This window comes from Alexandromys fortis, unplaced genomic scaffold (assembly GCF_014885135.2).
Source record: "Alexandromys fortis isolate MF-2015 unplaced genomic scaffold, M_Fortis_MF-2015_v1.1 scaffold_3, whole genome shotgun sequence".
NCBI classification, from domain to species: Eukaryota; Metazoa; Chordata; class Mammalia; order Rodentia; family Cricetidae; genus Alexandromys; species Alexandromys fortis.
This window is the reverse complement of record NW_026067909.1, coordinates 26,819,550-26,843,459: the sequence shown is the minus strand read 5'-3', so window position 1 is coordinate 26,843,459 and position 23,910 is coordinate 26,819,550. Positions and strand designations below refer to the sequence as shown.

The following is a 23,910-nucleotide window of genomic DNA, read 5'->3' as shown; positions in this document are numbered from 1 at the left end:
ATGGAGAGAGAGGGAAAGAGGAATCTTCAAATTCCTTCACTGGGCTTTTACACTTTTCATTCTAGAAGACACTCATTTCCTTCATCAAATTTTATTCCTAGATATTTTATTTTCTTGTAGATGCCATGAATAAGATCACTTTCATAGCTTCATTATTAGCAAGTTCATATTGATTTGTAGCCGTGTTATTGAGTTTTGCATGCTGGCTTTGTATTTTCCAGTTTTACTGAGTTCATTCATCAGTTCTCACAGGACTTGGGTGGAGTCTTGAGCATTTTCTGTATGAAAAAGGAGGGGTCGTTTTACTTTTCCTGGTTCCTCTCACACCTCTCGTTTCTTTCCCTGATGTAGCTGTTCTGAGACTTCGTACTGTATACTACCAATAAGAATAGTCACAATCGATAGCCTCCTTGTATTGAGGACCTTAAAGAGACATTTTCAACACCTCCCCCACCTGACCCCATGCGATGCTGGCTATGGCTTTGTTGTATAAAGTCTTCACTATGTTCAGGCATATTCCTTCTGTGCTTAACTACTTAGGGGTTTATCATGAGAAGACCTACAAGTTGTGTTTGTTGGGATAGTCAGTCACTTGATTTTCTTCTTGCCTTCTGTTGACGAAGTGGATTATTGGCCTGCATGTGTTAAACCATCCTTGCCTTCTTGAGGTACATGTCTCCTGGCTGTGCTGCATTAGCTTTAGTGGTCCATTTGGATTTGTTTTGCTGTCATGTTGAGAATGTTCCTCTGGGTTTCCGTCAGGGATGTTGACCTTGCTTGTTTGCTTGTGCCCTGTCTGGTTTGGCTACACAAAATGAATGAAGTCTCCTCTCTTTCCGTTTTGGGATTACTTGGAGAGGAATTCATGTTTGTTTTTTTTTACAAGTTTAGTAAAATGCAGCACTGAATCCATCTGGTCCTGGATTGAGTTTTTTTTTTCTTATTGTTTGTTTGTTTGGTTGGTTTTATTTTTCTTTGTTTAGGGATGTTTTACTGCTGGTTTGGTCTTTTTTCTTGTTTTTGGTTATGAAAGTTTCCTACGTCCTTGTGGTTCAGTGCTGATAGATCATATGTGTTAAATTCACATCCCATAAGCTTCCCAAATCTGTCAGCAACACCATTTGTCAGTTTTTTATGATGCGCCTTTGTGTTTCTGGTCACCAGTTGTAATGTGTTCTTTTTCATCTTTGATTTTGTTTTCATCTTCTCTCTTTATTTTTAATAAGCTTAACTAAAAATAGCATTAAGCCATAAGGATATTTTTTTTTATCATCGACCCCAGGAGAAGTGGATTGGCTCACCATAGAGGTCACTCAGGTACCGCCAGGGCAGTCAGGGGACGTGTGAGTGCCCACCGAAGCCTTGCGATCTCCATGGGAATGAGTGGCAGAGCAAGGTCAAGTGAGGACAGGATGGTTCTGTGTGGATGCTAAATTCTGTTCCCAAGTGTCTGCAGCAGAGGGGCAGTGACCTCAGTGTGGGGCCCACAGGAGAGAATGGGGTGAGCACTCTGGTTTTATGAAGTTGCTATGGAAGATGAGCTTGAAAGTTACCTACTGCCCCTCGGACCTGATACCCTGAATAAAGCTGTGTTGCCATGGCTCTCAAGACCACGAAAGTCAAAGCATCAAAAACACTGAAAGCCAACAGGTCTCACACACAGAGGCATAGAGGCATGCCTAGGGAAGAAGTCAGGTGCCATGCAAAGGAAACAGTGAAGCCCCAAAACAATAGATTACTTTAAGCAAAGTGTCCCCGACATGGCCTCATAAGAAAAAGCCAGAGCAGAGTGCCACCATTTTAACCTTGACACAGAGATGTGGGGCTTGCATCAGAGGTTCTTCCTGAGCACCCTCCATGGAGTGCTAGGAAATATCTCCCCTCCATAGTTTAGTAAGTAAAAGGGATATGAACCATGCCCCCCAACTTAGCCTTGATTCAGAGCTGTGGAGCCTATGTCAAAAATCTCCCTGCCTATTCTCCATAGAGCCACCTGGGTACCTGGGCCAGGCCACCTAAGGCCCAGCTTTCTCATAAAGATCAGATTTGAGACTCAGCTTGGGTCTCCTGCCATCTCTGGCTTTTGTCACAAGAGAGTGTTTACCTACAATGTCCCCACAAGCTCTTGTCCTTTGTCGCCCTGACCCCGGGTCCCACCGTAGCTGCTCTGAGTCCTCCAGCACTAAGCAAGAGTTGATTGGAGTTGAGCACTCAGGCCCTCTCAGTGCTGGCCTGCTGTGGAGCTGCATTTACTGTCTCCAGAATACTTTCAACCCACACAGGCTCCAGTGGGCCTCATTTCGTGTGTAATGATGCCCAAAGAATGGCTCTCCAAAAAAGCACTGGAAGAGAGACAGATGCAAACAGAGGGGGAAAAGAAACAGGCAGAGACAGACAGACAGAGACAGACAGACAGACAGACAGACAGACAGACAGACAGAGAGCTCCATGGGAAAGGAAGGACCATTTAGCCAAGAGCTAGTGAGTGAAAATGACTTTTGAGCAGGAAGCTGGTGCCCAGATCCTGGAGGGATGGATTATGCATATACTTAAACTCCAGTGTATCTATGGAGATGAGAATTGTTTGCTCACACCGTGGTGTAGAAAGAAACACAGGCATGGGTCTGAGACTGGCCTTCATAGCTAATCCTTCTCCGCATGGTTTCTTAGTGTCTGTGGGTACTCCTTCCCAGTCCTGGATGCCCTACATTCTGCCATTTATATCCAAAAACCTCTTATAGCTCTCTCTGCTCATCTGCTAAGCTCTCGGCGTCAGTCAAAACTCGCCAGCACAAACCAGATCTCTGCTTCTCAGCTTGACTAGGAAGACTAGGCCTTGGAAATCTTCTCACCACTGGGAGCTCCGCACAAAGCTTTTGCTGTGTGCTTCCCAGATTTCCTGCCCTTGTGATACTTGCATGCATCCTCTTCTAGCTTCCTTTGTGTGGCTATAGAACACTGATAAACAGTGGTGTAGGAGAGGAAAGGGTTTATTTCTGATTACCCTTCCCAGGTTATAGTCTATCATTGAGGGAAGTCAGGGCAAGAGGAATCTGAAGGCAGGGCTGCTTGCTATTCCATGCAATATTATCTCCAACCAAGGAACTCACTCACAGCTAAGGAAGTGCAGAAACCATGGAGGAGTGTTGCCTGCCTGCCCGCCTGCCTGCCTGCCTGTCTGCCTGCCTGCCTGCCTGCCTGCCTGCCTGCCTGCCTGTCTGCCTGCCTGCCTGCCTGCCTGCTTGTTTTCTCTAGTTCATGCTTAACTAGCCTCCTTATACAGCCTAGAACTACATGCCCAGGGAATGGTGCTACCCACAGTTGGCTAGACCTTTCTACATTAATTAACAATCCTTCATAGGCATGCCCACCAAATGGCTTGATAAAAACAATTACTCAGTTGAGACTGCCCTTTCGGCTGTGCTGTGTCAAGTTGACAGTTAATGCTGTATACACATTTCACTCTCTTTCTCTTCCCATGTAATTCTTACCTAGCAGACATTCAACATCTCTTGGAGCAGTCTAAAACAAAACTCATGTAACCTACCTAGATGCACATTACTGACAGGGGAAGCAGATAGGACAGAGAGGGGGGAGAGATATGTGCATGTGGTCTTATCGCTAAGATAAATGAAATAAAAGTGAAGTAACTTTGAAGTAGAAGTATTTCAACCTAAGAATGTTGGGGCCCAGCCGCTCTGTGCAGAAGGAAGTGTTCTCATGTTTGTTGCTGAGCGAAGGGTCGCTGTAATTGGAGTTACAAATTAGACCAACAAAGGCTTGTCATAATGAGGACTCAGGCTCCAGCGAGGCTCTGCCAGCCCTGGGGGATTTGGAAACGGTAAACAGTTCCTGGTGAATTGCCAACCAAGCAACGTTCCCCTCGGTTTACATGGTGGCTATATCCTAGAAAAATAAAACCCATTGCTCATTAAAATTGCCAGCGAGAACAAAAAGCCCGACTTTTCACACAGAGCCTAGCAAGGCCCAAGGCAAGCTGACTCAGGTTTGTGCAGAATGCAGGCAGTCGTTCCTTGGGTGGGGTTGCCCGAGACCCCCTTCTAACAAGCATCTTCGGACCCCTGGGCCACAGAAAAGAACTCCCTGCGTGGATTGAGCTTCCCCAGATGGGTCCCCAGAACGCCTGGTGACTCCTCCCCTGTCATTCATCTGTCCTCTGTGCACAGCACGCAAGGCCCAGCTGTCTTCCTCTGCTGCTCTCCCCTGTGGCTCGTGTACTTGATACTTGTTTAAACCACACGCACACATGTTGCTGACGGAATGAGGAAAATGTTTCCTGAGGGAGAACACGGCTTTGGATGGCATTTCTCTTTAGTTCACCTGAAGAGAATCTTATTATGAAATTCTTTGCCTTGCCAGTTGAAAGAAAGAAAGGATGTTTTAGTATTTCGCGTTTAAGATGTGCTTCAAGTACAGCGGCACAACGCACACAGATGTCAATCTCAGGAGAAGGCTCCTTTTATAGAAACGATTGGCGCTGCTCGGCACGGCGTGCGAAGGCTGGGGTTGGCTCTGCAGGGGCTGGTTACCTCAAGCTTGTTTCCCGGAGGCTGGGAAGCTGCCACTTGCGCGTGCCAGGTGCGCACTTGGCCACTCCTCTGCGTTCTGCTGCGGGTTTTAGCGTTTCCACCATAAGGGGAAGGTTTATTTACTGAGACTTGGTGGCTTTTCATAGCCCAGGCATATGCTCTGGAAATCGACTGCTCTACGCTCCTTCTGTATTGAATTTTTTTTTTCTGTCAAAGGCTGTGAAATTGGCTTCTTAAATCAGAAACAGAAACATACAAGCTGGTCTCATTTGTTAGTTAATTTGTAGGCTGCTGGGGGGAAAAAAAAAACAATCTTTACCTTGCTCTTTATGGAAACATGGTTTTGGTTCCAAAAGACCAAAAAAAAAAAAAAAAAAAAAAAAAAACAACCCTCTCCATAAACCCGACAGTGTGAGCCTCTCCTTTGGTGGCAGCTGGCCTCTCTCCCCATCTGTCCTTTTCCCTGTAACCACCACCTGAATGCTTACTGAGAGATAAAGCATGCAAGCTTTCCTGGCCCAGCCAGGAGCTGGCCACCAGTCCCTTTTTATGCTGTGTCTTCTTCTTGCACCGTTCCTCGGGCCAGATTCAGACGAGGTGACCCCCGACACCTCCCATTCAGGAGCCTTTACTAGCCGCAAGTCTCCAGCTTTCCCTGGAACTGCCACCCACCTTAACCCTCGTTCAGGCTAATCACACTCTAATCCGTCACCCCCCAATGACGTCACGTCCTCTGAAATGTGACATCGGGGGCTCGGACGAAACTAACACACAACTTAGAAAAGCTCAGACTGCTTTGGAAATGTCAGTCAATGGGGGAATCCTTGAAAAGCCTTTATCCCCCGTCCCATTGTGGACACCTGCCACACACCTTACTGCTGTGCTCCTACGCTGAGGCAAGTCTGCCAGCTTTCTATGTCTTCCCGCTGCTGTGGTTTGAGTACATCCCTGAGTTCCTGAATTGGAAAGTGAGTCCTCAGATTCACATCTGATGGTGTTCAGAGGTACCCCTTCAGGGTGATGTGTCCTGGGCGTAGCCATGCTGATAGTGCATGCATGATGCAATTAGTGGGCTAGAAGGGGCAAAGGAGAGGCTTGTGTGTCCCGTCTCATAAGAGGCCCTCGCCAGACACGGAACAGATGCCAGCCTCATGCTTTTGGACGTCTGAGCCTCCAGAACCACAGATTAAATCGACTTCTTTATAATTTACTGCACCTGTGCTACTCAGGGAGAGGCCAGGAAACTCAGGGATAGGGATGCCTTCACAACCATCTTTTCATAGCTCAGCACAGATTCTTCTGAAATTCAAACAGTGCAGCCATTCCCAAGGACACACTGCCATCCTGGCTCCTTCCTTCGTCCTGCTGACTGACGCACAAGGTTTACACAGAGCCTCAATGGGCTGGCACACCCTGGCGGAGAAACAGGGACCCTGGTCCTGGGGTGAACATCTGGTCATGGTGTGAACATCCTGGGACACCGGTCATGGTGTGAACACCCTGGGATACTGGTCCTGGTGTGAACATCCTGGGACACTGGTCCTGGTGTGAACTTCCTGGGACACTGGTCCTGGGGTGAACATCTGGTCCTTGTGTGAACATCCTGGGACACCGGTCCTGGTGTGAACATCCTGGGACACTGGTCATGGTCTGAACACCCAGGGATACTGGTCATAGTGTGAATATCCTGGGATATGGGTTCTGGGGTGAACACCCTGCTCTTCTGGTAAGTGCCACAGAGATGGCATTCCTCTGCCTGAATTTCTAGTGTGATGTTACTGAATAGATGTTACTGAAGCACCAGATGAGAGCTGTCAGGTACCCCAAGAGTGAGCTCTTCACACCCCCTATGTCCTTTCCCCAGTGTTCAAGCATAGCCACTATCAAGACGCGGTATCTCTCTGTAAACCAAGATTCTCTCTCAGTGGGTCAATACCTATTACCTGCTGAACAAAAACCCTCTGTGTCAGTCTGCCTAAGTCTTCAGCTGATCCAATGTGTGGTCAGTGTGGCTTGTGCTTTGACGCAGTCATAAAACTTTTACCAAGCCCTCTTGGGGTGGTCGGCTTTTTTCCTTGGACCTGTGCTAGTGTGGCATAGAGCCAGGCTATCAAACCTCGGACCTGTGCTAGTGTGGCATAGAGCCAGGCCATCAAAATGTTAAAGCACTCAATGAGTTAGCATCAGCACCTGCCCCTGCTTGTGAGTAGGGAGAGCCCCTAGCATTCTGTCTGTTAAGCCCCGCCCTTGATCCAAGATCTGTATCTAACAGTGTCAAACCTAGCTACAAAGTTGGTGGCCTTCATTGTGCCTATATCTAAACAGAGCCCGCTGAAATGCCCTCTTAGATCTTGTGAGTATTATGTTGCACTGTGCCACACAGGATGAGTGGTAACTACGAGATCCGCCTGGCCAGCCTGAGGTACAAAGTGGGAGATGAATGCAGAGGGGCTCCTGACTCCGGCATGGAAGATATGGTAGCCCCACTTAGGTCTGTAGACCACCGTCGCGCTCCGAGAGACACAGAGCCTAGGGACTGGCGCCTGTGCCTCAGCTCCCTTTCTTCCTGACTCCGGGTGTGGAGACGAGCTGTAGGAACAGTCTGCAGTGTAATGGGATCTCCAGGCACAATACACCATGCTCTTCGGGGAGGAGCGCTGGTGCCTTCTGCTCAAGTGCCTGTTATCCCATTGGCCATCTGGGTCTCTGAGAAGGGCCAGAGTGCTTGGCTTCATACAGTGCTGGGCTGGAAGGAAAGCAGAATCCTTCTCCAGCCAATTTCGGAATATTGCTGAAAATCTCAACATTTTACAATGAAAACATCACTTTGAGGACTTCTTAAGTGTGGGGTTTTGTCATTCTCCTCCATCACTAGCATCTAAGACCCTCTTCCATAGCCAGAGTTGCTCTTTACTAGTCTTGTAGCTACTGGCAGAATCGCCCAGACTGGGCCATGTGCCTTGCCGAGGAGCTGCGCTGAGTTGAGGGGCGGGCTGCTGTTCTGAGAAACATCACACACACTCCTGTGAGATTTAGCTCGTTGGGCACAGGGAGCTCTTGAGTTGCAGGTGTGGAGCTAGAGTGCTGACCAGCTTCATTGTCTAGTGACCAAGTCAGCCTTCGGGCCAGACACAGTAGAAAAGCTGAGAGCTGGCATTCTTTGAGCCATCTTTGGCATTCACAGTGTGCAGGGTATAAGGCTCTGTGTGCATGAGATTGAGGGATGTCTTTCATCTCCAGGTACATGTGTTCTGTGTGTGTGATATGATTTTGCTTTGGGGATTAATCCTCTTCTTTATTAGCATTTACCACTAAAAGATATTTAGCAATAATGTAAATATCATCATCATTTTCTCTTCCATTTCCCTTTTTCTTTTTTCTATGTTCCTAGTACCTCCTCACTTTTCCCATGTTTGTCTTTTACTTTTACAATGGAAAAAGTCAACGATTTCATACTAAGACCCTTTCAGGATTTGGAAGACTGTAAAAATGGATGTCTTTCTGTGTGCATGACTTAAAATGATAAATAGACCAAAGGAGCTATATCTTTAAGAAACTGTAGGACACAGTTCCCGAGGGCACAGTTGACATGCCCTGTCTCTGCTCTCTCCCAGGTGCCTCAGGATGACTGGGGTGCGTACCCCACCGGTGGCAAAGAGGACGAGATCCCCTGCCGTAGGATGAGAAGTGGCAGCTACATCAAAGCCATGGGTGATGAGGAGAGTGGAGAGTCAGACTCCAGCCCCAAAACATCTCCCAAGGTGACCCTCCGGCCAGAGCCCCTGCTGAAGTCCATTGTACAAAGGCCACTTGGAGACCACCAAACGTAAGGCGTCTTCTCTCTCCTGTCTTCTCTCCCTCCCCAAGCTAGTTAGCCGTGGGTGAGCTGCCTCACTTTGAATTTAAGTTGACACTGTTAGAGCCTATGCCATCAGTTATCCCATTCTTTTTGTCTCACTGATATCTTAGGATATTTTTATTACAATATTTTTAAGGATTATTTCCTTTACTTGGCAGGATTATCATGTAATTATATCTTGTTCTCCTTCCCTTTCCTCCCTCCAAACCCTGCCATATACTCCTCCTTTTTCTCTTTCAAGTTTGTGCCCTCTCTTTTCATTAACTGATCCCTAAGTACAGCCTGCTCGGTTTATATAATGTTATTTGTTATGTGTCTTAAGAACTGATCATTTGGTGTCGGATAACCAGTTGGATGACCACTCAGACTTCGGTTGTTTATTTCGTAATTGTGGAAATAGGCTTGGGCAAGTTCTGTGTCTGGTTAGGTTTTGGCTTTGGTTTTAGAGGGGTTGGAGGGGTTGAGGTAGCCCAGCCTGTCCTGAAACTCACTATGTCCCACGGATGACCTGGAACTTTTGATCCTTCTGCCTCCACCTGTGTCTGATTTGAAGCCTCCTTTATACATCAGGACCAGGCGCATCACCCCAACGTTTGCATTAAGAGGGACATGTTTCTATTCAAGCGACAGCTTGGGTGTGTGGCTGTCAGTGAGGACGTATCTGAGCAGGGGCTTTTCTGTGGACTCTCACTTCACAAGTGAGCGGTGAGATAGCAGGTTTGGGTGAAGGTGGAGGAAATGGCTTGTTTTCACAGACATAAGATCAATAGACTTTGTATATTTGTTCAAAGGCCCATCATTGATAAGCTTAGCTTCTGAACTATAAACAACTAAAGCCCACTGGGGAAATTAGCTATTGAACTATGCACAACAGAGTTGCTCTCGGCAGTTTCCCTGATGGCGTGCCCAGTGTGTCTGGGAGGCTGGTTATAAACGCTGAGAACCACCTGGTGTCTCCTCGCTTCCCGTCTTGAGATGCCCGTCCTGTGTAAGTGGGCAGCAGCAGGTGACAGGCTGTTCCCTATGATGCACAGTGACACTTCAAAGCTCTGATCAGAGGGGTCAGCTTTTGTATCCTCCACCTAGCCTGGTACTCAGTGCAGCAAGGCAGCAACACTACCATAAATTCTCCCATTAATCCCAATAACTCGTGAGCACTAGCTTTCAAAATGACAATTTAAAAGTTGAATTGCTGCAGAATCTTACTGGGGGAGCCATGCAGCCCGGGGAGGCCCATGTGAGCAACCTCCTTTCTTGGGGAGCAGAGAGGGGCTTCATGTAAATTGAACTGACCTTGTTCCTCAGCTTGCCTCTATCCAGGTCCAGCTGGGTTGGGGGCAGAGCCATTGCTATGGAGGAGGATGCTCTGGACTGCATTAAGACCAGACATAGAAACCACTTACGTTAACCGGAGCTTTTATTTTCTAATAAGCTACATAAATAGACCATTTTTATTCTAGAGTTTATTTATATTCAAAGACTGTTTCAAATGAAATTGATTATTCTAAAATTGCATTCAAAAAATAATTGTAAATAACTGGGTCTGACAGGCCTCTCATTATTGTTTCCTTTTCACACCATAGAATTTCCCAGCAGGAGTGACTGACAAACACCTCCTAGCTACAGAGTGATTCAGATGCTGAAAACAGACATGGGTTTGCTCATCTCTTTGAGAGTCTGTTCTCGCCTGTGCACAGGCAGTTTGGGTACCTTTGGCAGTGTTCAGGAAAGCAAATGTGAGGGGAGACAAGCTGGGCAGTTCGCTGGGTAAGGGTCTCAAGGCTGACCATCATCTCCTCCTCCTGCGCTCTTGGGACCCTTCGGTGTTTAAGCACTTCCTGAATAGCTGTGCCGTCCCATAAACTAGAAGGTGTCAGCAGGCTATTAAAGCTGCCTAGCCCAGGGGTAGGGGCTGGAGGGGTGGCTAAAGGGGACTGGGCCTCTCGCTGTCAGTTATCAGTTTTTCTATTGAGCTATGTAATAGAAAATCCCCTCCGTGAAAGCTGCAGATATCCTGCTATTGAAGTCGTTCCTCTTGGAAGAACAGAATTATTCTGCAGAGAGCTGTCTTGTCCTTCATCATTAAAGACTCAGTCTCCTCATTACTGGGTTGCAATGTATCCACACTGTTCACAAAGACCCTGTCACATCCCAGAAACTTCCCTAAAACAGTGCATGATCCCAGGAAGTCTTTCTCAAAGGAAAATAAAATGACACAGCGACCACTGGAATCCTTGTTGCAGCTAGGAACACGCGCCTCTAGGATGCTGGGCGCAGCAATCAGGAAGTCCGCCTGAGGCAGGTGGAGTCCTGCCCATCTGCACACCAGCCCCTGCTGTGCTGAGCACCGACTGAGTTCTAACCACTCAGTTAAATGTGAATTCTAAGCTACTACTGAATCCAATTTACTGCACTTTTTAATTAGCTTACGTATCAGCGCTGAGATACTTGAATTACCAATTCAAGTCTGTTATTATGAAAAGTAGAGCTAATAATTTAATTTGAGCCCTTTGCTTTGTTTTGCTTAGTTGAATTAAAAATCAAAAGTCTAATAATGTTGAACCTTGCCTGAGCCATTCGGCAATGGAGGCAGTGCTTTGTATTTGTAGAGAAAGGAAGACTGACTCAAAGCCACACTCACACTCGACATAGGATGAGTTCTTCTGGTGGCATCTGTGTTTCCTAGGAGACACATGAGTCCTGGGAGGTTTAGTCTTGATGGTCAGCTGGCCTGAGCCGAGATATGACTGGGATTAGTGAGGACTGTCATGTGGGGCAGTTGCTGGGAGAAAACCCCTCCCCAAGGCGGGTGGAAGCTTCCAGTAAACAGCTTAGACATCAGAGCCCAGCTCCTCCAGCCTTCCATTGTAGACTCTTCTGAGAGCTTCTGGGCATTCAACACATCCTTAAACCTACTGAGAGTCCTGGTTTGGGAACCTGGCTCTCTGGTTCTCCAGCATCAAGGCAGTCATGGTTGGACTATCCAGCCACGTGTGGAAGCCAATTCAGTAAATATAGTTCCTTTTGGTTTTTCCCCTGTAGATGACCCTTCCTAATCTCTCTCTCCCCCTTCCTCCCTCTCTCTCTCTCTCTCTCTCTCTCTCTCTCTCTCTCTCTCTCTCTCTCTCTCACACACACACACACACACACACACACACACACATATTCTATAGCCTTGGAATAGAGAAAAATGTTTAAATATTTTACATGAGAAAAAGCTTTAAGATACTGACAAATTTGAATTAGCTTTAATACAATTAAACTAATTTGAGGCCAAAGGAAAGAAACCAACAAACCAAAGTGCTATCACCAAGCTAAATGACAACAAAAATGGGAGGAAATTTTCAATGTGAAAATGCGTGTTTATATTCTCAATATATAAAGACATCTTTGGAATTAAAAGAGAAAAGTTAATTTAAACCCAATTATAAATAATTAAATCTTTCTGGAGAATACAGAGTTTGAAACTGAAAACCCTAAAAAATTTTTTGAGGCAGGATTTTTCTGTATAGCCTGGCTGTCTGGAAACTCGCTTTGTAGACCAGGCTGACTGACCTCAAACTCATAGAGATCCACCTGGCTCTGTCTCCCAGTGCTGGGATTAAATGAGTGTACCTGGCCTAAAATTTAATCTGAAATTTTTTTTCTATGATATAAAAACATGAAAGAATATAGCAGTACCCTCTGCTTGACTATGTGTCCCTTTGGAATACCTAAGAGCCCACCCTGAGGAGGCTGAGGTGGAGGAGCGTGCTGTTGATGACAAAACTCAGCAGGGTAGCACTCAGAGACACAGAGAATTGCAGCAAGCATTCATCCCAAGCTGTTCAGGTTGGGCGGCATGGAAGAGACAGCTTTTTCTCTGGAGGGAGGTCTACTAGCTATACTCCATCCTAGACTCAAAGAAAATACTTTCCATAAATTAAAGTGAATGAAGACTTCCCCAAACAAAACACTGAGAAAGAATCAACTTGTGAAGAAGAAGAGTGAAGGGTTTCACCCCAGATTGAGTATCAGCCTTGCAGAGACTCCTCGCTGATGCAGACTCTGTCATGGAAGCTGAATTGTCAATCCCTTTGAAATTCTAATCTCCTTGACTCTGTTGCGTTTTTGAGTGTGGGTCCCCATGGTACATCTGGGCTGCCAAAGCCTCCTTCAAGAGCTGATAATGTGATTCATTGGACAGAATCCTTGCCTCCATTCACAAAGTCCTGGGTTCCATTTCTAATACCTCACAAACTGGGGGTCGTGGTGATACCCACCTGTCGTCCTGCACTCTGGAGTTGGAGGCAGTAAGATCAGAAGTCTCAGGTCATCTTCAGCTACATAGCTAGTTTGAGGCCAGCCTGGATCTTATCTCTTGTCTTAAAAAAAAAAAATCCTAGTTTAGATCAGCCTGCAGATACCCCCAGCCCTGACATTTGAATCACAGGCTGATCTCTCATCTGTATTTCTAGTCAGCCACGTGCCCAGCAGCACCCTGCACCATTATGGCAGATTCTTCATGAGCTGTCTGACCTCTGAGTATCAGAGAAGCTTTAGTCCTTATTGCCAAACCCGATGCCAGCTGTTTCCTGAGCGCACCAGGGACTCTAGCACACCCCTTTCAACTGCAAGCTCAGGATGGTCCCCTTGGAAAGTCTGGAGAGATTCCCTTGCCATCTAGTCCGTGGGAGCACAGCATTTCTTGTCCATCCACTATCCTATTTCCCTTCTGTCGCTGTGATACGAGAGCCTGATCAAAAGCAACAGAGGAGAGGAAGCAGTTTACTTGGCTTACCATTCCAAGTAGCATCCCATCATTGGGAGGGAGGTTAAGGCAGAAACTGAAGTCATTTTAAGTTCGGCATCAAGAGCAAAGGTAATCAACTCATCCTTGCATCCTTATCTGCTTGTCTTTCCTCATTCTCGTACTCTCCAGGGCCAGCCTGTGGAGTGGTGCTGCCCACACTCAGAGCAGGCCTTCCTGTTCCACTTAGTTTCAAGACAGGACAAGCCCTGTGGTCATACCCACAGGCAAACCTGTTCTAGACAAGTCTTCAGTCCTTCACGCGGCCCTCCTCAGGTGACTCTGGGCCATTTCAAGTTGACAATTAACGTTAGCCAGCACGCCTCCTTACTGAGCTTCCCATGAGTCCACCTTCTCGGGAGTGCAGGGCCATCTTCTGCTGCATTGCTGCCATGCACTCACGGCTCACCATGTTGCTGAATGTATAAAAGTAATAATTTAGGAATCTCATGTGTGGACCATTGCTAGAAAACCCAACAAATAAACTGTTACTAGAGACACCTGTGAAGTAACCAGCCTTAGGAAGTGACCACAACAACCGGCAGGACAGAAGCCTGTACAGCCAATCCATGCTTACCTGCTTCTTATACTCTGCGTTATTAGTCAACGGAGCTGATGCCTCCAGATAGCACACCTAAACCGGCAGTGCTTCAATGAGCAGGAAGCCGTATGCTCCCTGGTAGAAGGTTCCTATCCCATGGTTTCTACGGCTCTCCGAGAGCTTCCAGATTCATAATTTCTGTTGGAGGCCAGGGTGGGTTTCAGTGCCAGGCCGTGTGAAGCTCTTGCCAGCTCTGTGCTTGTGTCTGCAGCTCTGAGTCCAGCTCTGCAGTGCCAGGCGGCTCATCGTGACCCCAGCAGGGACATGGCTTCTGAGAGGTGGCTGAACACTTGGCATATGCCTTTCTGGTCTCTGCCATCGGGAAGCAATGCCTCGGCACACTTGGCAGTCTGTGACACGGTGCCTGCACCTGGGGATGTACCCCTGTGCTGCCAGGGTCTCATCCCTGGTTGTTACAAGAATTCCTCCTGCATAGCTCTGACCTTATTCCAGTTGTTCTACAGATTCTTCACATTCTTCCTGACTTCGGTTTCTATGTACACCCTGTTGAAAGTACCGGTTTAGTATCTTTTTCCCTGAAAATTTGCCATTCTTAAAGTCTAATTTTAAAATAAAGAGGCTAGACTGATAGCTCCATTGATGAAGGGCTTGCCGGGCGAGCTTAAAGAACTGAATTCAGAGCCAGGTGGTGGTGGTGCACGCCTTTAATCCTAGCACTTGGGAGGCAGAGGCAGGTGGATCTCTGTAAATTCAAGGCCAGCCTGGAATACAAGAGCTAGTTCTAGGACAGGCTCCAATGCTACAGAGAAACCCTGTCTCAAAAAACAAAAACAAACAAACAAACAAACAAAAGACCTGACTCCAATCCCCAGAAGCTGCATAAACTAACTAGGTGGGACATCCTTCTCCAGTGACTAGCCCTATAACTCTTGTCCTCAATCAAGGAAATGTCTCTTTGGAATAGACAAGTCATTAAAAAAATGATAACCAAACAAAATGCAGAGTTGTGGATCCCAGTCCCAATGGATACATACACAAAACAAGTCCCCCACCGGAGTTTCAGGGGTCATTTTGAAAGAGCAGGGAGAAAGATTGTAAGGGTCAAAAGGGATCAAGGAATTTGCCATGAGACTTGTTGAACAATGTATGTGCACACAGATATATCCCTGTTCTACCTCCTCCACTCTGTCTTCCCACCCCCACCCTCGTTCACCCTTCCAGCTCTATGGTCTCCCTCTCCGCCTTCACTGTGTGCTGTCTTCTCAGCCTTGAAAACCCCCACATGGCACCTTAGTAGACCCCTGGTCTCTATGAGTATTCTAGTTGAAACACACACATCTGAAGATCAAAGAGAACATCTTAAAAAAATGAGAGAAAGCATTCAACATTTGCCTTTTGAGGTCTGGGTGACCTCACTCAAAATGATTGTTTCCAACTCCATCTAATTACCTGAAAATTTTTATGTGTTTGTTTTGTAAGAGCCAAACAAGATTTTCTTGTGCAAATATGCAACATTCTCATCATCCATTCATCGACTGATGCACACACACACACACACACACACACACACACACACACAAAAGCAAATAAGTAAATTTAGTCTAAACATTTTCACAATAAAAAGAAAGAGCCACAGCACTGATTGTCATTAGCTACGTTGTGCAACCTAAGTGTGTAATGCATACTTCTAACCAGCAGCCTATCAAGACATGCCATATTTGACCCATCGTGTGATACAGGGGCCAACCGAAAGAGCAGCATAAGCAATCTGTGTTAGTCACAGTAAGATATTCTCCCAAAGGGATGTCTGTGGTAAACCCAAGGTCATGACAGTTCTTCTGCACAGTGTGAACCCTCTGTGCTTTATCAGGGCCAGCTTCAGAACACGTCAGCCAGCTAATTAAGTGAACTATTAAATCGATTGTTTAAAATGTGAAATTAATTACACTCGTGTCAAAAGCCTAGCACAGCATAATTGCATGAAGTAGAATGTGCCCACGTCGGCATCCCATAGATCCCACTGCCTAGATACTGTTACATGCATGCAAGCACATACATGCAGGTATATATTATACAATTAAGATGGGATCATAAGTGTCCTATGCACTGTTTTCCTCTCAGATATTTTATTAGCTCTCAACTACAACTGAAACACGCTACCAGGTTAGCAACTTAAGACAAAATGAATTTACTGTGAGAAAAGATTGTGTCCTGGGCCTGGCATGGCTGCCCCTGCACCATTGCTGGTGCCAGTGAACTTCACCCTTTACTGAAGCCTCTGGGTAGGAAACTGGCTTCCTCTCAGGACAAGCTGCTGCAGGGTAAGGTAGACACCCTCAAGTCCCTGCTGAGAGTCACCCAGCATTAACTCCTCACTTGTAGAGACACCCACAGAAGCATGTTCTAGATGGTGGCCTTGGCTAGAGAGGGAGATCCATGTCATCTTCAGGACTCTTCTGTGTCATTCCCTCATGGCTCCTCCTGTGTGCCTCTTCTGATTTGGGGATATCTAAGAGAGCAGCGGTCCCATCTGGATGATCTGAGTTATTCCTCTACCTTGAAGTCTGATGATTAGGACCCTGGTTACATCTAGTCATCTTCCCTCTGGCCATGTAGTTAGGACACATTTGTAGGGGGCGTCGGTGAGAGAGGAAGGTCATAATGTCAGAACCCTACCTACACAACAACCACAAGCACCCTTCTCTCACAGCCCTATACATCCTGATATAAACACCCTGATCTGGATGCAGTAGGCTGTAATTTAAGTCCGCACTTCATTACCAAGGAACTGTCTCTAAGTTTTCGTGATTGCCAACAGAGCTGCAAGCGATGCTGCAAATGACGCTGACCTACTTACTACCTGCCCAGTTCTCTTTGGCAACACAACAAAGGAATTCTTCTGGGGTGTGTCCGCCTCCAAATCTTTCATCTCTGTCAGGGCAAAGGAAGGCGGTTCTGGGTAGCTTGGAAGCAAATCCACATTGCCTAATGCATCCACACTTTAGCGCCTTGTCTCCATGAAGTCCGGCGGGAGAGGGACGGGGACACATCCCAGGCTGGCAGACAGCCTATCTCCCTGAAAACCTTAACAGGATGCTTCCTTAGAAACACATGTCCTGAAGAGCATCTTGGGAATCTCTTCACTTTGAGACCATTTAGTTTTGGACACAATATCTGTCTTTCTGCAGAAACCCAATGCTGATTTATCTGTCCACAGAAATCATTCCATCGTAAGAATAGGGCCTAGAGCATCCCTCTGCACTTGCTTCCGAGGAGAGATGGCATTGGTTACAGTGATCTGTCAACCAGAGGTTATCCGAGAGGGAAAGTGGCCTTCTAGGGAGAAGCCAGAAGCAGCAGGCCTAAGGACCACGTCACATAGCCAGAACAGACTGGCTTTTCAATTTTCTTTTGTGTTCCTGTTTCCTAATTTATCTATTTCTTCTGTCGTTGTTAATTTTCCCAGTAATTTCCTTGTATCTTTTTTTTGTACTTCCACCAGATGTGGGTGCTTAGTAATTAATTAGTTGTGAAAAGCTAAGGACTGTGAGTCTTCCCAGGGATGCATCTTTAGCAGGTCTCAAATGTGCTGGCACACAGTGTTTCTATTTTCTAGAAATCCTGCAATTTTTATTTTGATTTTTATTTTCACTAAGGGATTAATGAATGAATGAAGGTGAGGTAGGCGTACTGGTGAAAATAGTTACTCTTAATAATTTTTCCTTCTGATTATATTTACCAGTAGAAATGTAAATGTGTTTAGTACTGGCCTCTTTTTTTAACTCTCTCGGGCAGAAATCCATTTAAACACATTACATAAAGTTTCCCTTTCTTCTAGTTTCTGATCTAACTCGGTATCCTAATTTTTCACTCATGTGGCACTCACGGTGACCAAATACATTCTGTACCACCAATCATGCAGTGAACATGTCTTGGCTCACCTTTATCTACTAGTAACTTACATATTCCTCCAGGGGACCCAGCCCTGTGCAGCTTCATCCCAAGATGCCCGGCAGATAGCTGCGTGCATATAGTCAAACCAAACAGTGAAGCGTTCCACGTGGCCATTCCTGAAGTGAGAGATACTCTATTTTCACAGACCCTCTCCAAGCCTGCCAGAGGCCATGCACTTAGGATTTCTGTTCATGACCTGTAACCTGATGGCTGTTGAAGGCCTGACCCTCGAGATCCCTGCAGAGGCATTGAGAAAGGATTCAGCACCAAGCTGTAAGATTAGGGCATGGTCAGAGCGACAGTAAGCACACTGCTGGAAGCAGCAATGAGCGTCACTAAGCATGCTATGCAGAATTTGCTCGAATGGTCAAGACAATGGGATCTGTTTAGCTCACTGCCTCCTTCGGGGTATGATACCTCATTATACCAATTCATGTATTTATTCATTCAAAAAGTAAGAACGTTCGAGGCTGGCTCTGTAAATCAGCAAGTGAATAAGGCCTTAAAGAAGTGTGAAGGGAGTGGGGACACTCACAGGGCACCTGCACCAAGACACTCGATTAAAAATTACAAAAGGCCTGTAAAATGAAATTTTAATAATTGCATCTCTTTGTGTTTTGACTTGAATTAAAGCTGCTTTCAAAGTCACTTTCAATGAGCAGCTTGGCAATGTGTGCTTTAAAATACACACTTTGATTTCTCTCTAAGTCCTAAGGAAGCAGGAGACTGTGGGAAATAGTGAAGTAAAGCAGGAAATCTCAGCATAAGCAGTTCCCAGAAGCCAGGATGGCCCACCTCCCAAAAGGAGTGGTGTCCATGGATTATTCTGGCTCAGCCCCATTCCAGGGTTTGTCTCTCTCACAAGGGAGGTTACAGATTCACTGTTTCCTGGGATACACATCTATCTTTAGTACTTTCACACTTCCACAGTGATCCTGGGGACATACAATGAGCCTGTGTATTGTTTTCCTATCTCTGTCTCTGTCCGTGTGTGTGTGTGTGTGTGTCTTTTTCTCTCTCCCTCTCTTCCTCTGTTCTTTCTCCCTCCTTTCCTCTCTCTTCCCTTCCTATCCTCCCCTATCTCTGTCTCTATTCTCTCTCTCTCTCTCTCTCTCTCTCTCTCTCGCTCTCGCTCTCGCTCTCGCTCTCGCTCTCGCTCTCTTATCCTTCTTTGCTAGTACCCACCCCTACTCCAAGCTTCATCAATCATGTGTGTGGTGGAAGGGCAAAGTTCATGATAGTGTAGTCTTGTTGGAACTCACAAGACAGGAGACATTGGGCACAGGGGCCTGGGCCTGTGAGTATTCCAGGGAGAAGGCAGGATCCTGAGAAAGGAACGCTCTTCATCATCCAGGGGAACAGAGTCAGGAAAGGCCAGTGATCCAAGGTGGGGACCTACATCACTTTTCGTGAGAGGCAGAGGTAATGTGGCCAGTGACCTAAGGTGAAAATGCACCTGACTCAGGAGAGTCAGAGTCCATGGTGACCAGTGAGCCAAGCTGGGAATATCTCTCTCCATTCAAGGGAGTCAGAGTCCATGGTGACCAGTGAGCCAAGCTGGGAATATCTCTCTCCATTCAAGAGAGGAAGAATCCAGTATGGTGAGAACAGTTACCCCAAAGGAGTCTGTAGTTGACATTAGTCATAAAACCACAGGTCGGAGGTGGGAGAACAGAGTACGTTGGTCATATTATTGCGCACCCCTGACCATCTTCATTGGAGGTTGTAAAGGAGCCAATGATTGGAGAAGATTGGTGTAAGCATCTTGTTCCGGTTGTAATGAGAATTCTGCTGATCGAAATATTAGGAAAAACCACCAGGGGAGAGGCGGGGAGGCCAGCTGTAGGGTCCCCAGGAACACAGACCCTATTCCTCGTGTGGCAAAGTCCTCACCAGCACTGCAGACAGAGAAATGGGATGTTTCACATTCTGGATACTGTGCCTGTGAAACCAAAAAAAAAAAAAAAACTCCCTGAAGGCTTGGATAGGAAGGCAAGAAACAAGAAACCAGTGACAACACCAAGGCTTGGAATCTCGGTCTAAAACAGAGATAGAGGGACCAAAGACCTCCAGTGGGGAATGTGGGAGACTGGACTCAGTTTGTGAAGCCTAAGTAGGTAGGACAAGCGCCTCAGGCCTGAAGGTGTCTTGCAGTCATCAGAAATGTGGGCATGGACCCCAGCCTTCTAGAAGACAGTGGAAAGGATGTGGGTCTCAGCCCTGAAAATAGCAATGAGGCAACCAAGGATGTCAGTCATGCAGAGGACCATGAGAAGGCATGGACCTTGGCTTTACAGAGAACAGTGGGATAGACAGGTGTCAGTCATGAAGAGGACGCAATGGGATAGATTAGACACAGTCTTCTCAGCTTTGCAGAAGACACCGGGGTATCCCTGAGTCTCAAGCATGCAGAGGACAGTGCAGTAGGTGATGATTAGGACTGTGTCTCTGCCTCAGGTACTTGTTGGGACCAAGTAAACAACTTTCAGTGCCACTCACTGTAGATCAAATTAAATCCAAAGGAATCAAACTACATGCAGGAAGTGGGCGCCCCAAGTCTCTAACCAGTTACGTAGATCACGGACAAGTGTACTGTTAACTCATCCCCCTGTCCACTGTGGTTCATAACTGCTTATGTCATGAGATTTCTGGCCAGCAGTGTGTACTGAGTGCTATCTGTGCCTGCCCTCAGTTATGAGGGTGGTTTTGAGGAAAGACTGGGGGGGGGGTCACAGAAAGACTCCATCCCTCATCCTTTCTGAGCTCTAAGAACTGCATCTCACTGTGCATCTAATCTGTTCCACCACACTTTGAGATGGGGCTTGAGACTGACAGCCTTCAGGTGAGACACTGGCGTCACTGCTAAGCCATCATCACATCCACACACTAGCCTGGAAGCAGAGGCTACCCAGCTCCCTGAGGCTCCACACACAGATGGGCCTGGATCACAGCTCCTAACTCTGAGACATACAGATTTCCCATCTCCGTGATATTTGCCCAAGGAGCAGGTCTGGGGAAGGGTAGGAAGCTTCTGTATCAAGAGTTTCCTGGCAGGAAGCCGTGGTTCAATATTTGCTCATTTAATATTTGATGAGATTCCGTGAGAGTTATTAAACTCTAGCACCTCCGTGTGCAGTGTCTTCCCAACCCTGGAGACCCTGTCTCCTCACCCATACCCCAGTGCCTGAGATGGGGCAGGATAAGACAGGTACACATCAAGGCATAGAACAGCAAGGAGAGGAAGACGATGCCCATCTCCTCTCTTCGTGTGCTGTGGTTGTTCTCTGGACCATTCCAGATCTGCATATTCTCCAGGAAGTGTGGCTCTACTATCAGGGAAAAAATCTTCAATGAATTATTGTTTCTTGGAAATGCAGAATAAAAAATATTCACCTCCCAACTCCATAAAATAGACTCTGCACGTTTGTTATGATTTGTAGATGATTTTTTTTTTCAAGATCTAGATATCTAAACAGTTCCTAAGAGGCTCCCGGACCATCTGACCAAGTAGACTGTATTCTTCACATATGATCTGGTCTGTAAAACACCTGTCTTATCTCTTTAAAAAGGAGTTTTGGGGTGTGCCATACCCTGCCATGTCCCCTCTCTGGAAGTGGGCAGTGTCTGTGGAGGGTCTGGAGTGACATAAGAATTCCCTGAACATGGTGCTGCAGCAGGGAGGTGTGGCTTTACTGTTCCTTCTTGGTACTTGTGACAGATGGTACAGTGCCATCCCCTCTGCCGTCAGTCAGAGCTGGCTCATCATCCTGCAGTGGGGGTTTCGTGACCTTCACTGCTGGAAAGTGTCACCTTTACTTCAGTCTGCTGACCCCAAACACTGCACCCTAAGACAACAAGCCCTGTGTGACTGTGGCTTCTTTGGAATCTGCAACTCGCAAGGTTGCCCATATCCTCTGACCTCACCCAGAGGTTCCCTTCCTTGCACCTTTGGAGGGAAGGTAATAAAAATGTTCTTCACTTGGAGGCCACATTCCAGCAGACCTCCGTGTGGCCCTACAGATGGTCTTCAAAGATCCAGAGAATCAGGACGTTTCTGTCTTCAATGAGGGCCTCCTCACAGCTAAGGCAATAGCCCAAGAAAGCTCTGAATTCAGTAGCCTGGCAGCCTCGAGAGACGGCACACACCAGATGCCTTGCTGTAGGCACAGGCTGTGACCTTGTTTGCTCCAGGGTACCATTCAGGATGAACTGCTCAGTTAGCAACTTTAAGATTTTCATGCCCCAGTCATTTCAAGGCTGCTCCATCTGCAAACCCCTGACCCAGGCCATGACATTTCCATTAAGGGGAAAATGGAGTGTGTAGCCACAGGGAAGGGAATAGCAGTGCGCTAAGGCCAGTAGCATTCAGCTCTGGGGACAGCCTGCTGGCCTCTCTCTGTCCATTAAGTTATTAATTCACCATGGAGCCGTGATCATCCACTGCAGGTGTGTGAAAACATAACTGGAAATTACACAGTTGTTCTGCCAAAATCTCAGCTCTGTTCTGTGCTCGGGGACTCAGCCATGTGGTCACCTCTCAATGAAGCCATTCTTTTCTACAAAGTCAGGCCAGATATAGCTTCCACTGAGGTCACATCCAGTCCCAAAGGAGGAAAGTGCATAGCTTAATAATACCACCCTTCTCTATTTTGTGCCTTCCTAGAAAAAAAACAGATTATAGGGAAGGCTAGTTGAATTTTTACAATACATCTCAGAAATAATGATTGCCACAGGATTAAATTTCTGCCTTCTATTCGAGTTAGCCTCAGCAGGCCTTAGTGGAGAGACCACTTTTTGTGAGGCATGACTAAAGGTCTTGGAGTCAACTGTGTTTTCGGTGGAAATGGACCTAAGGGAGCCTTTTAGCAGAGCCAAGGGGCCTCAGAAGACAAGACAGTGCCCGCTGTTACCTGCTTCCTCAAGTGCACGTTGTCTGGGAAACCAGCTGGTCACTACACATGTCCTCCAGGAGCACATGTGGGCTCTGCCAGGATGCTAAACAGAAAGAAAACAGACTGAGTCTGCAGGAGAGAACCGTGTTATGGACTTGGCATACTCCCAAGAACCGCCACAGACAGCCCTGTTGGAAGGCTTTGGACCTGGGAAGTAAGTCAGCTTGCAGTTGGCTTAGTGTGCACAGTGTGCCAGTGGGGGGTATGTTCTCACAGGGAATGTTGCTGACCTCAGTCAGACAGGGACAGAAAGGCAAGAGCTGGTGGCATAGCCACCGAGAGAGAGAGAGAGAGAGAGAGAGAGAGAGAGAGAGAGAGAGAGAGAGAGAGAGAGAGAGTGTGTGTGTGTGTGTGTTGACTCTGATCAATGGTTTGATTCTGTTTTGGGTGACAGGTTGTCAAAGAGCCTGGGCACTCCCTGCGGGAGCCTTGGCACACATCTAAACTTCCCCACAAGGAGAAGGAATCGTTTAGCATCTCGGTCTATGGTAGAAATTGGCATAAACTCCCCTAAAATCAGCACCCAGCAGGCCAGGCAATAATGACACGAAGCTGCCCAAACAAGTAGCAAATGCCAACTTGGCTTTAAAATGTAGATTGGGCTCTGGAAAGGTGACTTGTGTTGAACTAACCTGCCTACAGGAGACAAACTCTGGAATACACACACATACACTGGTTCCAAACAAAAGTAAACAAGGAGTGGAAGATGCTTGTATTTCAGAAGAGAGAAGCCCTTCCCTCTCATCACTCCCCACTATCAGAAGGACCTGCTGTTTTCTTTCTCAGGTTTAAGTAGCAAGGACTTCAGCAGAAGCCACTGTCCTATGGAGCTAATATATTAAAAGATGGGATTTGGGCTGTCATGGTGGCAAGAAAGATGTACATAAAGATGGAACCATACAGAAGAAGACCCCAGTACCTTTGTAAGAAAAGAAAAATGTGTATCCCTAAACCAAGTTTAGGACTCAGCTGAATCCCACAGGAAATTTATGGTGAGTGTCTTCTGGGCAGCACTTGGAGCCTCCCACAGACCTATTCCACATTACGAGCCCAGATAGCTCAAGACACCAGACAGAGTAAATAACAGCATTCATAAGAAAATAACAAAATCCAGGTCCTCCACCAACCATGTCTGTTATGAAGAAAGAAAAGGGAGGGAGGGATTAAAGGGAGGGAGGGAAAAAGGGAGAGAGGGAGGGAGGGAAAAAAGAAAGAGGGAGAGAGGGGGAAGGAAGGGAGGAGGA

At 46.8% G+C, this 23,910-nt stretch overlaps 1 protein-coding gene across 1 annotated transcript in view; it reads left to right on the top strand.

Annotated features, from left to right (window-relative positions):
* The window catches only part of Dlgap2 (DLG associated protein 2), a 90,275-nt gene that overhangs the window by 9,589 nt on the left and 56,776 nt on the right, over positions 1–23,910 (top strand). The window contains exon 2 of the mRNA XM_050136583.1: positions 8,165–8,376. Within this exon, the coding sequence (XP_049992540.1) occupies positions 8,165–8,376 (212 nt within the window). The remainder of the gene's footprint in view (positions 1–8,164; positions 8,377–23,910) is intronic.